This window comes from Ixodes scapularis, unplaced genomic scaffold, assembly GCF_016920785.2.
Source record: "Ixodes scapularis isolate PalLabHiFi unplaced genomic scaffold, ASM1692078v2 PGA_scaffold2__306_contigs__length_199485367, whole genome shotgun sequence".
Lineage (NCBI taxonomy): Eukaryota > Metazoa > Arthropoda > Arachnida > Ixodida > Ixodidae > Ixodes > Ixodes scapularis.
In genome coordinates, this window is record NW_024609857.1 from 19,147,997 (window position 1) to 19,166,214 (window position 18,218).

An 18,218-nucleotide genomic window follows, 5' to 3' on the forward strand; every position below is an offset into this window, starting at 1 on the left:
TATTTTGACAAACCTAAAGAGGTAAAAACTCAGCGCTTTCACCACGCACACGTGGACGAGTACACCTGTATGAAAGACAAACTTGAGGCAAAATTTTAGCCTAAAGTAAGCTGTAGGGGCGAGATTTGCAACTCCAGACAATTGCAGTAGGTAACACGTGTCCCGTCCACTTCAACGCCGTTCGAGTATCCGTTTAGAGCAGCAGAGACTATTGTGAACAATCAAACGAGGTCGCCCTTATCGGAAAATATCAACGAACCTATTTGCCTCCTGCAGCTAAAGTATAATAATCTGTGAGCGTGAGTGTCTTTGAACTGTTCTGAACTATACATAGAGGCTGATTCGAAATCCAAGTTGCATATTCCGCCGTTTGTCACAAATTCAACAAAATAAGGAAAAGAGTTCTTTTAAATATTATATATGAAAATAAACGAGACCAATTAATCGATTAATTAGTTGAATAAAGGGTGGCGATTGGGTTAAAAGTTTTAATCCACGCCCAGTCATACCTATACGACTACTCACTAGGAGACCGAATGGAAGTTGACCTTGACGAGGCACCTCTCGTGCCAGTGACATACCGTAAAAAGAGCTCGGAAAGCCTCCCCGTAGTCTGCATGTCAACGAAGGCACAGTTCTTCTGGCAATTAAACCCGTGTTGTATTGTAAACGCAATCGTCACCACAACACACAAAAAAGTAAGTTCACATAAGATCACCAAAGATGGAACGCTTGTGGTGAATGTCGCCTTTTTGTCTTCAGAAAATCAGCTTCTAGCTTTCAAACAGGTTGCTGGAATCGATGTTGCGGCAAATGCACCGCAGTATTGCTCAAAGAATCTGGGCGAAATAAAAAACAAAATTCCCAGATTTTTACTCGGATAAACAACTCCTGGAATATCTCACGGACAAAGGGGTGACGTCTTTCAAAGGGCAAATCGCCTACGTTTCTAAGACGACAGAAGTGTCGTCAAGCATCCACTGGATAGCGTAATCTTACAATCTAGAGAAAACTGCCCAATGCACGAGTTTTCCAAGGATTCATCAGTCGCCCAGTGAAAGGATACGTTGGACAAGCTGTGCACTGTTTCCGCTGTCGAAGGCATGAACACTTTGCTAATGCTTGTCGCGAACCCCAATGACTCGAGGTATGTGCAAGCCCGCATAACCATAAAAAAATGCAGCTTCAGAAGCAATCCCAAGTGCACAAAGTGTGGTGGACCATATGCTGCATCATTCGTGGGTTGTGTGCGAAAAAAAAAAGGATAGGAGCGTTACGCAAACACATAGGGATTCACGGCAAAATGACTAAGCCTTATTCGCCTCCACCAGATCCAGAGGCAATGAGGCTTTTGTCTTCTGCGCCTCCAAAACCAATGCAGTAAGGTCAAGGCATGCGTGAAGTGAATCAAAGGGCCCAAACGAGCTGGTTTAGATTGAGCACAACATGAACCCCGATACTGCAGGCAAACAATGACCCGAAAACAAAAACGTCTCGAGATCTTTTAGTGTTCGTGTCGTTCTTGGCCTGCAATCCCGGAGTTTATGTCATGTTCAAGATATACGTACGCTGAAGCCACCAGAAATCCCGGGCCAGGGGCACCACCACCAGAGGCACCACCAGCACTGCCCTCACCGCCGTTACCACCACGACTTCTTCCACGGATTCCTCCACAGAAGTCAACAATACGCGACTCAATTCAGACACCAACGCCTCCAACAGCGAGACAAGTTGAGGCAAAGACAGCCGACGCAAATCCACCTCCAATGCCTCTGCAAGACAACACAACTGCCCCATTCGAAAAAAACTGGAAACGCTGCTGCTCCCTATTCTGTTTGCAGCGTTGAAGGCAATGGGTACTCTACCGGAGGCCAGAGACCTTCCTGAAGGAGCAAATTCTGCTTTGCAATGGAGCATATCCTTGCACGTTACAGTGCACCGATTAACTCATATTCTACAAATCAATATTAGGCACCGAAAGACGTTTCTTTTCCAAGGAAACGCAAATTGTCTGCGATTAAAGAGCGGTGACTTCGGGCAGTTTGTTGTCCACCTTCCGTTCCCAATTCTCGCCGCCTCTGAAGCACGAGTCGAAGCCCAGTTCCGACTGTCGAACTACGTGACCTATCATACGACTCGACCTTCTGGCCCCAATCGTGCTATGTTGTGTGTGCGAAAGGACCTATCAATTCTCGCATCCACATCAAAAGAGGATGCACCGGAATGTGGGGCGTAACGTTAGTGAACGTCGGTAAGGTATGACTAATCGTTGTAAGTGTGTGCTTTGAGCCCCTTACATTTATCACGCTATCAGAATCGTCCCATATATACGGTCCGAAAGCTATAAGAAATACATTCCTAGTTGCTGGTGACTTTAATGCCCAAAATCCTCTCTAGGGAATTGATTGGTCATTGGCCAACATGAAGCACAGCAACAGCAAACCTTTCTGTTTCTTTCTTTGTTTCTTTGCAAAACCTACTCATCTTAGAAGACATAACGTGCGCGCAACAAAATATTTCTCATGTTGCAGGTGTAATAATGTGACGAAATTATTTCAGTGCATCATTGCTTATATTACTATATGCCGTGTTCGTAATTTTGTTTTCCTTTTCTTGAGTGTGGTGTTTTTATTACCGTGTGCATTGTTTCAGTCCTCTTTGGTGTACCAAGTTCAGGATTACAAAGAAGAACAAAACAAATGAAACTAAATAAAATGTAAAGGACTCTACTTTGTTTGATCCAGACTGCAGCGCACTCGGAGGCTTGAACACATATACGCATCTACACGCCTATTAAAAGCGCAAGCTACCAAGCATTTCCCACCAGTGACTTATTTAACAGATTAATTGAAATTATAGAACAGACAAAAAACAAAACAAAAAGATGAACGCCGTGACGCTGCTTTTTTCACACTGTTTGATTGGTGGCATGGGCTCTTCTGCTGCGCTCGGACGTAATGTGGAATAAGATATAAACATTAAAAATTTAACTGATTTCAAGTTTCAACAGTGACTTTGGGGGAAAAAAGTGGATCATTATATATAATTTTATGTCTGTATGCGTTATGAAACTTTCTCAAAGTGAAATGAGAACAGGCTTACGTTTTGCTCCATGACATGTGATAATTTGTGAACCCCTGTTAACACATGAAACTTCTCTTGTCGCTTAAAATCCAGAATTTATTATTGATGATCCTCTAGAGAAAAACAGTGACATGACAATATGCGACTGTTTCTCCGAGTCAGCCGTAAGAGCAATATCATATACTTTTTTGCAAGGTTTCACCGCAGCGCACGGAACAAAAACACGATAAATGTGAAGAAAAACAACACACAGCTTCGAACTTTTCTTTGGTACAGATTGGCGTGGAACTGGAACGGCAGGTTGATGTACTTAACACCTGCCTGTTCGAGTTATAAATGCAAACAAAGAGCGAACAGAGCCGGCGTTCCACAAGCCGCGCGAAAGGGAACCTTTCCCTGGGCCAATGGAGCGAAGCCTCTCGTCTGTAGCAGAAATCTGAAGGGTAGGCTCCCATTGTCTGGCACGCGTCATAGTTTCAAGGAACGAGGCTCCCATTGTATCTCGCGTGGCGTAGTTCCAAGGAACCCCACCAGAGAAGCCCTCTCCATGGCGGCGCAGCGTACGCAGCGGCCCGGCCACCGGTAAGAGGTGCGGGCCTGGCCGGAGAGCGCGCACGGCAGTCTACGGAGAGACTGCACGGCCGAGCTCAGCGCGGTGCGGCCACTCCAGGAAAGCGCGCGCTCGGCCGTCGGCCGCTACCTCGGCAGTAGCGAAACGTGGCCGTCCACGCGAGTGGGCCGCAGACGAACTAAAAGAGCGGGAGAAGGACATTCATGCTTTCGCATTCACAACTCATAACAAGTGCTTTGGTGTCCTGGTAAATGTTTTTGATTAATTTCATTTCCTTACGGACAGGGTCCGAAAGAAGGGCCAGTGCTAAAAGCTAACAGGCCTGAGAAGGCACTGGTCCCTTACAGTTCGCACAGGCTCACACACAGACACAACAAAGAAATGTTCGGAAGACTTTTGCAAGAATAACGTTCGCATTCACCGCGAGATGCAGCATTTCCATTGGTCAAGTTTTGGCGATGGGCAGGGAATGGGGGATTGTCTTCCAAGAGAAAATAGTCCCGATATATTTCTTCTGCCATCTGTTTAATAAACGGTTTTGTAATCTAGAACTTTGTATACATATTAACTTTCATCTACTACGCAATATAACAACATAAACAGACGATCGCAGAAAGCTCCGGAGGGCCCCTTTAAGATTTGTTTAAAAAAGCCGTGAAAGCTACACTTATGCGGTTTGTGCAGGCGGGTTATACGGGCAGGCGGACATTATGTGGGTGGCTAATCTTTGCGATAAGTCGAATAATTATTTGAAATTCGTTAATTAACTTTTTTAATTTGTGAAAATAGACATAGGGTTCCAATCACAAACTTGTAGAACATCATCGAAGACCACTAAATCAACTATTCTTAGAAGGATAGAACGACGGGGCAGTATTTTAAGACGTTCTGTTATAACGCTCCATTTGGACGCGTTTCTAGATTTTGGTTTCTTATCTGAGCGCATCTTTGCGCCTGCGGTCGTGCTCTCCGGTGCTCGCGGCGCGAAGCCACGCCCTCGCCTCCCTCGTAAAATGGAGGGAAGTAGGGCGCACGTGAGTTGCGCGTCTCAGCCACTGGGGAGCAGGACCGCGGGCGCGTACATGCGCTAGGATAACACACCGAAATCTAGAAACGCGTCCGAATAGCGCATTTTTGCAGAACGCCCTAAAATGCTGCCCCGGCGTTATATCCTTCTAAGAATAGTTCAATTAGTGGTTTTCGATTATGCTGTACAAGTTTCTAATTGGAACCATATGGCTATTTCACTAATTAAAAAGTTAATTAACACATTTTAATTAATTAGCCGACTTATCGCAGTGATTAGCCACCCACATAATGTCCGCCTGGCCGTATAACCCGCCTGCACAAACCGCATAAGTGTAGCGTTCACGGCTTTTTTTCAACAAATTTGAAAAAAATAAAAAAAAAACCTATTTATAAGACAGGCCAACGCCCGACAATTCGCCGGTCTGACCCGCCCGCCCGCCTCCCTCCCCTCTCTCGTAAAAGACAAAAAAGTGCAACGCGCGCGCGGTGAGGTGATAAGGAACGCCTCGTTGTTTGAAAGAGTCATGACATTGCAAGATTGAGCTTTGACTTTTGTCTGGCCTTGGTTCGGCGCTTCGGCCGTCGGAGGGCAGGACAGCTGCCACCAAGATGCGCTTGGATAAGAATTTGAAACCAGAGTACACGTCAGGATTTAAGAGTTTTTCAAAAGATTGCCAAATGCTCCGCATGCTTTATACTTGTTTAAAAAGGGTTGATATAGGGGTTGTTGATGATGGCCAGTAAGTTTCTATGTAAAATTGTTGTCTTAAAATGTACAAACAAAAGGTAAATTCTAACTAAAAAAAAAGCATTTCGTGTAAACGATATTATTTTTTCTGAACAGGCTCTTGGGCAGACACCGACACGGCATCAACTTTTTTTCTCTGCGTTGCTTAGTTTTCGCAGGAGCGTTTTGACCTGCCTTTTCTTACCTGCGTTTTTCCGCTATCAAATGCTTTCTAGAATTGAGAAACATTCTCAGACGGTAGCGTATATATGGCTACAATAATCACAGATTCCACTTTGGTGACCAGACGCTGAATAATATTTTTGTCAATTTAAATTCTTCCAGAGCTTTGTATCTTAAATCGTTGCTAACATACTTGTCTAATCGACCCCCTCTTTTTATTGCTCTGCAGAAACTTTCATGTTTGTAATTTTCAAAATAGGGCGGAGGCTCGTTTGCAATCAGCCAAGTTTCCATAAATAACATTACGTCAAAATGAACAGAAAGTAGTTGGAGAAATAGATCAATCTCATTTTGTTTATTTCTAATGCTTCGAGTATTCATATACAAAACAGAAACATGCGACTGGTAACTAACTATTGTACGTGTCATTAAAGATAAAAAGTCGTAATATTTGAATTCTTGCTGGTATATCATCATACAAAACCTTGTTGTTACGAAAAGTTTACTGAGGGTTTAGTTCACGGTTTTATCAACGTCACCTTGGTTGTAAATCTTGATTACTTCAGAGGCTTTATTCCTAAATGAAAAGACTTTACCGCCTCCAGTCCAGAGGGTTGTTTTTTAATTGGAACCTACCTGGAACCAGATTAAGAGTGGAGGGCGTCACTGCGAGGACTGCGGCCATCCGCGGACCGGGGTTTGGAGGTCCCTGCTCCGAGAAATGCCGGTAAATGTTAATTAAAGTAAAGTACGATGAAAGTTTGGTGAATGGCGAATCCAAAATAATGTTTAGAACCTTTAGACGTAACAAGAAAGCCTGAGATGTGACACTGCGCATGATGTTTTGCGTGCTCACGTCATGCTAAGCACTCTAAAAAAAAATTCCGGAGCGGCGACGTTCTTGCAAAGCCCTCGGGAGGGCCAATCGTAGCAATATAAAAGGTAGAGAAGAATTGTTTTTTGCTGTGTTTGTGGGAATCCATAGCGGAAACAGCGCAAAAACACGAGGACACAGAAACACACGGGACAACGCTCGTCTGGTGCGTTTATTCTAGGTCGTCGTGTTTTCGCACTGTTTTCACTATTAAAATATCTTTAGACCCAAACAAAAACTGTCCGCGCTGTGGCACTAAGCAAGGCGAAACGCCATGACGTGCCATCATGCGTAGTGTGACAGAAGTGTAGCCATTACTCCCCTTGTCACATACAATACACCCCAAAACTTCAGCTCGACATGCAACGCACTGACGTCGAATTGACGGCCCCAGATTTGACGAGAGGCTTGATGACGGTGAGATATAAGATATTAGAAAGCTATAGTACGTATCAAAGACTACAGAAAAAATATGACCGCATCTCCACGTGGTGAATGATGTTGATTGGGGCGAAACTCTGGTGGTGCTGATGATAGTACTGATTTTACCGTTCATAGGTAGGGCTGATGGTGCTGATTTTTTTTTTATTACTCATAGGTAGTGCTGAGTTCCGGATTGCCGTTTCCACTTCATTATTACTGCTTTATGGTCGGTGAAATGCAGAGTCAGCGGTTCTTCTAGCGGATCAGCTTGGATCCGCTAGAAGCCGTGGGAACGCATCTTCACCGCTTAAGTCAACGGTCCATGTCAGGAAGAGAATGTGTGGTATGGAACTTGGTTATATACGCATTTGAGCATTGCACCGCAGCGCCCTCTCGTCTATAAACGTTGATCCAATGCATGCTGTATACGCATTTGACCGCAGCGCCCTCTCCTGTATAGAGGTTGATCGGCTACATGCAACATTTCATCCATGACAGAAACCCCACCTCTTGAGTCACTACCACATCTTAGAGCCCCCTACTCGTCCCGCTGTCGTGGCCGAGTGTTTAAGGCGATGGACTATAAATCCATTGGGGTCTCTCCGCACAGGTTCGAATCCTGTCGACTGCGCAAACATCTTTTGTTTCTATGTGAGCACGGACGGACGGACGGACGGACAAGGCACGACCCTAAGGAGCTTCGCCCCAAACAAATACAGGACGCTTAAGCTTCGCATTTAAGAGTGGAGTGCGATAGCTAAATATAAAGCTTCGCTCGTTTCCAAGCCGTTCAAGCGGTCCTGCTTGGCCCGGAGAAAGAAGAAGAGGCCGTTTCAAACGGTCGTGCTTTCATGTTCTCCGTTGGCCCCTGGCCGAGGAAACCCTTCTACCTCTAGTTCTTATACATTTTTCCAAGAAACACTCGACCCCAGGGGCAGGAAACCGTTTTCGAGCCCAGTCCCTGGGTTTGAGGCTAGACGAAATGCACACGTTGTAATAGATTCGGGCATGAAAGTGAAGAGTGATTTTCAAGTTATGCAACCGTACTGCGAGGCACTGGCAACGACCCTGACGCCAACCCGGAGCTTTTGAGGGACGTCTCCGATGTAGTGGATGCTAGTGGAGATGTTCTCTCCCCTCAAGCGCAGCACAGAGAGGCACTGCTTCAGTGTTCCGGAGAGAGCAAAAAACAAGTTGAAAAGTAAGTTTCGGAGATACTCCAAGACACAACATCGACAAAAACCGTGAAAGTAGCTTCCCAGGAAGGACCGTTCAAGGACACCTTGTCAACACCGGAAACGGAGGTACCGAAACAGTCAACGGTGTCTGTAGACGGACATACAAGGTTTGACAACAAAAGCGACCCGTCCGCAACGGACCACGAGCTGTAGCACGTGCAAGGACAATAGTGACGCCAAGAGGAGGGAAAGACACCCACATGACGCCATGGCGAGTAAGCGAAAATCCTCCCTTGCACACTGGAGTATACATGAACCGACCCCACCCCACCCCCTCCCCTTGTCCTTCCTCCTCCCTCTCCTCCTTCCCTTCCTCATCCCCCCTCCTCCTCTTCCACTACCTTTAACTGAGAGCCTTCGTATTGTTACCCAAATGTAAGAGGATTTAACTTTCGAAAGAAACAATATCATTTGAATCGTTACTTGAAGACAAAAGGGTATGCTTTCGAGCCGTACAGGGAACAAAACTGTCAACGGTAGAACAGGTAGAAGAGGCCATAGAACATTTCGTGTATGACAGCGAGGTATGCGTCAGGCATGCTGTATTTCTTTCCGCTGGGCGTTTATTGTTTATTATAAAGTATTTTCATTTGTCTGATTTAGCTATTACGACCTACCTTTGCGGGCGCTGCATTATGTGCGACTTCCAAGTTTCCGATATAATGTGGAGGGTGATATGCGTTTATGCGCCAAATGAGGTGAATGCAAAAGTAACTTTTTTTGATCACCTGCGACCTTATTTACTTTGTGATAGAATGGTGGTTCTGCTTGGAGACTTTAACTGCATTTGGGACGCTACAAACAGAGCGAAATATAAATTTCGAAGTGACAAAAGTCAGGTCAAAATTTATATTTCTGCTACATGACATTATGCACGAGTCTAATATTTTTGATGTTGCATCATTTCAGCTAAAGAAAAAACACTACCATATACCCATTTTCAAAACGCACCACACGCAGGACTTAATAAAATTTTTTGCTCAGCAGAACTTATTGACAATTTAAACGGTCAAGCCGTAGATCTAGTTTTTTTTCCACAACATTGCATGGTATCAATAACAAATGGAAGGAAACGAATAAAAAAGAGAATAAATTGGAAAGTATGGAAACTTAATTATGAATTGTTTAAAGATAAAAACTTTGTAGCAACTGCGACTGATTTTTTTTTACCAATTAGGGAAAACAACTGAACATATATCTGTTAAATCGGAGCTTTTTAAACAATTATTAAACAGATAGCAAGTGAGAGAGCTAGTGTCATACAATTTCAGAAGTTTGAGACAGAAAGGACGTTGATGAGTAATTTGCGTGCCTTGGTTCAACTTAAATTTCAAAATTCTGGCCAAGGTTAGGATGATATTATCCGCATAACAGCAAAGCTCGATAAATTCCATCAAGAGCGTTATTAACGAGTTGATATACGTTCTCGTGCTGTAAACTATTTCTTGGGAAAACAGCTAACAAAAAAGGTAATCAAGGAGGAAAAAAGGTACGCGATGAATGAACAAAATTCAGCTAATGCAAAACAACATGATTATTTCAGGTAGCCAAGCTATAGCCGAAGTCTCTTCTGAACATTACAAATTTGACACAAAGATTGCCTCTACATATAAAGAATGTCTAAAGGAACTCGTAACATTGCTTCTCCAGTTAAATAGAGAGCGCACAAAAGATTTGAAAGAACCGATCAGTTTAGCTGAGGTAGAAAACGCTGTGGATTCCCTTGCAAAACAAAATCCTAGGACCGGATGATATAAATGCAGAACTTTATGAACTTCGCAAAACCACTTCATGTCCCATTTTGCAGGAGATTGTTCAAGAAGCCTACGAAAACAAAAGTCTTCCGCCCTCTTTTTTGCATACACCCACTATTCTTATTCAAAAGAAAGATAAAAAAGAAACTTTCACAAGTGACTGGCTATCGACGAATCACAATGTGCAACGAGGACAGTAATATATTTGCAAGAAAACTGACAAATAGATTGCAGCGCGTTATTTGCGATTTAGTAGGGGATCACCAGACGTGTGGGATTCCTGGAAGGTCTACTCAGACAAATATTCATATTTGCAAAAAGCGTATTAGAGTGTGTTGCCAACAGCAATTCTCAGGTTGCGATGCTGCAAGTTGATCTCGCAAAAGCATTTGACCGTGTTAGTCATAATGTTATTTTCATGATTTTGTCGCACATTGGCGTTGGTGATATTGTCACGGGTGGTGACCAAAAAATAGAAAATAAACAGGAAGAAATAAACGTTTAATGTGGCGAACTTGTGCCAAAAAATAAAAGGGGTACAACGATAATAACAGAGCGTCGCGGGCATCGAAGTCGGCGGAGCAGCACAGTCGAACGCTGGGGCGAAACTGGCTCCGGCTTGCCCGCGGAGCCGCTTTTGTACACACGTTGGCTTCTGGAGCATTCGACGTAGAAGGTTCGACGCGTTGAACATTCTGACCTCGAATCAGCTAGACGGTTCTCGATTTCACCAGAACATCACAATACAGTGTTAACAAAAATGCATAGCCGCGGCCAGGAATCGAACCCTGGCCCTTCGCGTGGGAGGCAAGCGCGATGACCGTTAGGCTAAGGCCGCGCTGCCTACTTGGCGCGCGGCAATATGATACTTCATGGCATTAAAATGTCGTACACAAACTGTTGTACACATTTAGTCATAAATAACAAAGCTACAGAAAGCATCCCAATTTGCTCTTCAGTTCGACATTGCTGTCCGTTATCTCTATCACTTTTTACTCTATATCGAGAACCTTTGTGCCAAAGCATAGTAAGAAGTAAAAAAGTACAAGGTTTTCCTTTGAGCATGACTGAAATTAAAGTTCTAGCATATGCCGTCGATGTCGTATATTTTTGTAAAGACGAGAAAAGCGTGACCAATGTCATGGATCTCACTTGCTGCTTTTGTAAGACCACAGGAGCCTCAATAAATCTAGAAAAGTGTTGAGGATTCTTGCATGGAGCCTGGGCGACGACGCCGTGGCAATACGAATGCATAGAGTGGAGCTGCACCCAGTGCGACTACTATACGAGTGCCATTGAAGCACCCCCCAAGCGGCACGTCCTACTGGTCCGGAGTTGCGACTCAATTGAAACGACGAGCCAATAACTGGTCACAAAAAAACTTTCTCAGTGTTTGCACTTTTTACCTTCTGTAGTGTATTTTGGCGGCTAACTTATGGTATTTCTTGCAGGGACTGCACTGTACACTGCCGAGTAATCAAAAATTGGGCAGGGATTTTGACGTTTTAGTATGGAAGTCCCTTTTTTCACCCATGCGTCACGACAATTTGTTTCGTCGTGTATGATATGGTGGACTCGGCCTTCTCCATTTATTTATACGTCAGTTGGTTTCACGTTTTCTTTTCCTAAGCGACCAAGAGCACCGTTTTCTCCGTGAAGTCATTCAGAATAGACTTGCATGCACTCTACCTGACTTTCCCTTATTCTCCGTGGCAGACCAAACCTGCGTGTTAGTAGGAGATCTTAAAGAAGTAGTCGATGCTTTTCAATTTTTATCACTGAGGTTTAAAAAAAAATCGTCTGTTTCACGTAAAAAGATGACAAAAGATCTTGTGAATATCCTATTTCAAATGCAAATTCATCGCTCATTGGTCAGCGACGCTTTCCAACACGATATACTGCGCCGGGTAAAGGAGATGTACATCCTCCTGCAGCAAAAACTTTCTTTTTCATATTACATTGTTCAGTGTTACCCACCAAAGTGTGGCTACAAGAGAAGGGAATATTCGTCCCATAGTCAACAAACTTTACATTGTGCAAAACGCCTGAAACCGTTGAACATATTTTTATTGACAGTTGAAATGCCATTTTATTATCACGTTCGTTTTTCCCGAAGATGTAATTAACGCGAAAAAAATCACGAAAACCTTCCTACCAGTCGCGACGTGATACTAGGATATTTTGGCCGATAAGCGCGTGTCGCTCGTGTGGGCAGCGCGTACAGCTGCAACGGAAAAAGAGTAGCACAAGTGACCGATGAGCGGAGCGGCCAAATCGCAACACGCGGCGCTATTGCTCCCGAGCGCGCCGATAGCGAGAGTGCCAGTCACGTTTCATATCTCAGCGCGGGGGTGGCCGGCGGAAAATTGAGGAATAAGATAGCTTTCAAAATTCGGGTTTTAGGATGGGCTGCTTTCTGCCGGCTACCCCCGCGTTAAGACATGGACCGTGACTGGAACTCTCGCTATCGCCGCGCTCCGGAACAAAAGCGCCGCGTGTCGCGATTTTGCCGCTCCGGTCGTCGGTCACCTGTGCTACTCTTTCTCCGTTGCAGCTGTACAATTGCAAGCATGCCAGGTATATTCCCCCGCACTGTGCCCCGCACTGACACCAGTCGGGACGTCTCTTTTTAACCTTTTCTTTTGAAAATAGCAAGTGTGCGCGTGCATAGCCTTGTCAGGCGCAGAAGATACGCGTGAGCGGAGATTCCGAAAACTTCTTTTATGACGTCACGCTCCGGAAAAAGGGGCCTCGGCGGTACTTTGAAAATTAATTTATGCAACCTCCGTACACCAAAATAAAAAATAACCTCTATATTCGTGATCCTGGAGGCCAAATGAAGAATATTTAGGTGTTTTTCCTCAAACACAAAACCTCTTTAGTCTCCATTTAAGCGGAATGGGACTCGTCTTCATTTTTTCTAAAAGACTGGAGCAGTTTTTTTCTGCTGATTCCGTATTTCTTACGCAAACATTGATGCGTACACGAATAAAAAAAAAAACTTGTAATGAACCTTTCTGGCTAAGCGTTCCACGCACGCGCTACGCCGCCATAACAGTAATTTACAGAAGGCAGGCGGCACTACAGTGCACGTGACAGCTCGTCTCGTCCCGTGCTCTGTTTGCGAAGACCCTTAGGGGAGTTGTCGCGTGTTTGTGGCGAATAACATAAAGGACGGAAACCGCACGACACCTTTCTCCAACTGGCAGCATACATTGTATGCTGCCAGTTGGAGAAACGTGTCGTCCGGTTTTCCTCCTCTATGTTATTGGCGACGTGCGCGATCGAAAGCATCGCATGGTCTCCCTTCCACGATTGGCCGAAGGCTGACTATGACGTCAGCGAAGGTGTTCTCATGGACGGATATAAGAGGCACGTGAGGACTTCAATTTTGACGGCGTTAACAGTGTTGTTTTAAGAACACTATGATTTCAAGCTTCCTCCATGCGAATTATAAACACCATTGAACTTGTTGTTTGCAAGGTAATGACGTCACGAAAGGTACCATACGAGGGCGCCACGGAAACATCTCGCCGCTAATTCTCCACAAACGCCGTAACTGAACCAGCACGCGCCATTTCCACGAGTAAACTACAGTTGAGGCTCGCTCCACTGCCACTCGATTAGGTTCTCGTTCACACAGACCCGTTTTTTACGTTACGTTACGTAAAGTCACCGGGAAATCTGTGCTTTGTATTGAGCGTGGCCACCGGTGGCCACCAATTCAAGGAGGTAGCCTGGAACGCGACATTCGAGACACGAATGTTTCGGTGACTTAGACCTAAGGTAAGAAAACGGTGTTGTATGAAAAGTTGAACCGAGCTCAACTCCTTACGTTACGTTACGACGAGCCTTGTGTCCTTGCTCACCGTCCTAGCTCGTCGTCACCGAAACATTCGTGTCTCGAATGTCGCGTCCCAGGCTATGTCCTTGAATTGGTAGTCACGCTTAATACGAAGAACAGATTTCCCGGTGACTTTACGTAACGTAACGTTAGAAAACGGGTGTGCGTGAACCAGCCTTTACCCCGATGCATGCCGGCAATGGTTGCGCAACGAGGCTGGATGGTGAGATCCGTCTATTTTGTGTTGGCGCTAACCCTATTTTCCATTCATCGTCTGTTCTTACCAAAGGCACACGATGCAGGCTCCAAAGAAGAAAGAACACTTTGCACTGATATTAACGCTGCCATCACACAGCCCCGTTTTTAAAGGCTGGTTCACACTGGCCCCATTTTCTTACGTTAAGTTACGTTACGAAATATGTTGAAGTGACCAAGACCTCTGTGCTTCATATTAAGCGAGGCTACCAGTTCAAGGAGAAAGCATGACACGCAACATTTGAGACACGAATGTTTCGGTGACTTATACGTAACGTAACTTAACGAAAGAAAATGGGGCACTGTGAATGAGACTTTACGTTTAGTTAGTTAAGTACTAGTCACCAAAACATTAATATCCCGAATGCCCCGTGCTGGGCTATCTTTTTTAACCGGTAGCCACACTTGCTATGAGGCACAGATGTTCCGGTGGCTTGTGGCGTAAGCAGACGGGGCTGTTTGATCCAGCTTTTAGAGAGCATACAGCATTCAGTCGATTCTTCAAAAAGAAGAAAAAAAGTTTTTGTTGACGTTTCCTATGCACGTTAAGGCAAACAAGGTAGTTGGATTAAGGACGTCGTTTACAATAAGCGAATCGTCACTACTTTTGCCTCCAACAGTTGTTTGGGTAGTAATTTCGCTGTGACGTCGCTAAACATGTTAATGGATACTGAAGTGTTATTCTCTTTTGTTCGTTAGTATGGCAAAATCAGTGGAAATGTTGGTAATGACCGTATAGCGGCATATACTCCATACCTTATTTGTAACAAACGTAAAAGAAAAATCGGACATGCATACGTTAACATAACAATGTCGCAAATAACGAAACAAGGTAGTAAGAAATACAACACTTGCACTTGTAATTTACACGTTTTGTTGTGATGTATGCTTTAACAGACAAAAGAAAATATAGCTTAACTTGCATGTCACGCGTTCATAAACTCACCGCTTCTTGCATCTCGTTACCACCTGGCCACTTGGCACGAATAGTGCGTATTGTTCACGGACTATTGTTCAACGGGAGGAGTGAGATATCCGCGATCATGTGATCTTCTGGGGTCATAAGCACCCGTTTATTAAAAGAAATAAAAAGGGTCGAGTATATATGACTCATACCTTAATAATTTCAGAAGGATAGCGAGACAAGATACCATGGACGTTTATCAGAAGACTCTAATTGCGACTTCAACGACCTATGAACGATTACAAGCTGGGCGACTGACCGCCGCCATGTCTCTTCTCATGCGGGCACACCCGTGCGATTGCGAGCTTGCCGAAGCTGCGTTCACGCGCACGTTGCACGTGCTTGCGCGTATGAGGAACTAGTCGGGGCCACGGTGGTCTGGGCTAAGGTCCCTCGATAAAATTCACGCTTACACGTACCGCCAACCATTCTTGCGGAAACGCGCAGGACACGTGTCACGAGCGGGTGCTCCGCCGCCATTCGCTTACAAGCGCCGCTCGTTAAAGTGCTGCGCCTCCATCTGCTTCCAAGGGCCGCTTGAGACACGGGCCTCGTACACTGGCGCATTTGACGCTACTTGAAAGACAAACACAAACGTATCGAGGGGTTTTACCTCTCATTTACACTGGAAGCGGGTCCGCGTTTGCAAAGCGGTTGCGAAAGCGGTTGTATAAAGATCCAGTACAATTGCACGCGCACTTGATGTCATCGAGTGCGCGTGCAATTGCACTGGATTTTTATACAACTGCGTTCGCAACCGCTTTGCGAACGCGGATCCGCTTCCAGTGTGAATAAGCGGTAAATTGGGGCCCCACCTCTGGTAAATATTGCGCTCTAAAGCAATTCGTTCCGTGCCACATGACCGCTTAACGCACAGCTGGCAAGCATTGCATTCAAATGGCTTGCCTCACTTTTATTTTGCTACATTTCAAACCTGCGGTGACGTGTTGGCGCAAACAAGCTTCCAGAGATTCGACCTTCGCCGGGGAAACGATGGAAGGACTACCTAACGTCATTCTACAGTACTGATGAACGTTGATAAACGCACGATGTCTGGTGCACGCTGTTACGTAGGTTGCGTAGGTGGCGTTCTAAGTGCACCTGGGCAACGCGCTGATACGACAGTACGGCACAGTCCCCGGAACAACAGTCCCATTGCGCCAACCACCGACAACATGTAATCATGGAAGCCAGAAGTGACGAGGACAAATCGCGAAAGGATCGCTTCCGTGCAGTTCAGCATCTTCCCGCTAGGTGGCGGCCGTTTTGCTGGAGTCGCAAATGCTCCGTTTCTGACCCGGTGTATAAGGCTATCAATATTTCTAGCTTGAAACTAATCTTACTTTTCATTTTCACGCATTGTTGCGCTATACACTCTGTGCGGGAACGATAGGGGGCGCTCCGAAAAACTCGGGTAGCGTCGCTAGCAGAGGAGCTGGCGTTCGGTAGTGAGACGCATTCAGCAGCCTGCGACACCTTTTCGCGTGTGAAGCTGTGGCGGCGGAAGCGTACACGGACGGAACTTTGACCTTTTTGAGTCGATACGTTGAGGATGAGGTTGCATGAGGGCTGGGGCAGACCTAACAAGCTGTTCTCCGCTTCTTATGTATCTCAGAAGAAAAAAAATACATCTTATATCAATCACAGTGCGGGTTAGTTTCCGGCGAGAGACATTCTAGTCGTTTAGAAAGTGCAACAGTTAAAGTTGTTGTTGTTCCTCCCGGTGGTGTGGGAGGCAGGTTCCGCTTCGATGGTCTGGAGCGTGGTGGCACGAACGTCGCTGAGTGACGGGTCGACTCACTGCTTGTAGAGTACTATGTGCATTTATTTACACTCTAGTTACAAGTCCCAACTTGGGAAACCATCCTGCCTCGTCAAAAGTCTCGACCCCCGTCCCCAATTTCTCTCCATCAAATCCAAAGTCCGAATCCCTCAAAATCCTCTCCGCGCTCTTTTTGTAGGTCCGTAGGGGCCTCCTTTCCCCTCAGGAACCGACCAATCTCTTCAAATTCCGCCACTCACACGTGGTACACTGTTCTCCAATGGTCGGCGAGCTGTCATCCTGGCGTCCTAACGGTCAAACCCAAACTCCTTGTAGAGTTGTTCTCTGCAATTTTCCCAGCCTGACTGGCGCCAACCGCTAAGTTATTGCATCGGGCAAAAAGCGACAATTTTATACAAAGCGGCAAAACCCCCTGCATACACGCACATTCGGCTATAAGCCACAAGCATCTTCCAGCGCGGGCTCTTTCGGTCCCGGTCCGAGCAGACCCCCGAAACCCGAGACGCTTCTTAACGACCGGCGGGGGGACCGCTCCCGCGTCGCGGCCGCTCTGGCCCCGCCGACCCAAACGTAGAAAGCTAAAAAAACACAATGCCGACGCAACTCTGGAAAGATAAACTTTCCTAACCAAAAGAAAACACCTTAATTAATAAGCATGACTCCTAAATACTTAACTCCTCCCCACCAAGACTGTTGCGTTGACACTTGATGTAAGCGCAACATAAATTCCTTCCCCGAATATCGCACTGGCAAATATTCGAACCAACTACTTGGCCCACAGTTAACCAAAAGCAACAACGTCAACATCACGCTCTAAAAGTTCACCAACTGATCATCCGTAAATGTGAACACAATCAAACGGCACCGATAAAAAATAAGAAAATGGTTACAATTCCAAAACCAGAAACACTAAAACGGCTGCCGTAGCAAAACGTCCAACACACACCAGAATGGGCACACAAAAGAAAAATTGCCGTGATAGCTGTCATGTTCAAAGTCAAACTGCCACCCCAAAATCACACACAGGTTGGACCCTCTCCTGTACATTCCAGGGCCCCGCAAAATCAGTGGTGGGAGCTCTCAAAACTGTGGCATAATGACCACGCCCTAATCATGCCTGTCTAGCCTCGACATGCTTACCAACGCTAAAGCTACGAAACACGTTTCAATTACATGCGGACACTCAAACTTCTCCGGCAGAGAATAAAAACCGAACACAAAAAGTATATATTTCGTAGAATATATAATATCGAGGGGCCAACCAAACGGCAAAATAAAAATGAATCAGGAGGGCAGTGCAATAAAAGTAGACTAAGGGCGAAATAAAAACCCAGTAGCCTCGCTAGCTACCCCCCTAATCGTGGCCGTTTTGTCCATCTCGTCGCCGTTAAAGACGTTCCTCGGACTACCTGGGGCGGCTCGCAGTCAGTAGCTTTCGCGACACTCGCTGATCCCGAGTAAGTCTGCTGTTTACGCGTGCGAACTCTGG

The 18,218-nt window shown here is 45.5% G+C and overlaps 1 protein-coding gene and 1 non-coding gene across 6 annotated transcripts in view; one reads left to right on the forward strand and one right to left on the reverse strand.

The window, feature by feature from the left end:
• LOC8035952 (MFS-type transporter SLC18B1) overlaps positions 1-18,218 on the reverse strand; it is a 123,065-nt gene that overhangs the window by 79,215 nt on the left and 25,632 nt on the right. For 2 of the 5 annotated variants that reach the window (XM_042291755.1, XM_042291756.1), the window contains exon 2: positions 6,231-6,303. The exons of 1 other annotated variant lie outside the window; for it this stretch is intronic. In XM_042291755.1, the coding sequence (XP_042147689.1) occupies positions 6,231-6,279 (49 nt within the window). In that variant the 5' untranslated portion in view covers positions 6,280-6,303. Of the gene's footprint in view, positions 1-6,230; positions 6,304-14,928; positions 14,957-18,218 lie in introns of those variants that run through there. 2 more of the 5 variants (XM_042291751.1, XM_042291754.1) reach the window with 2 other exon arrangements.
• On the forward strand, positions 7,441-7,522 carry Trnay-aua. Its single transcript has one exon. It is a non-coding gene; the product is annotated as a tRNA-Tyr (tRNA).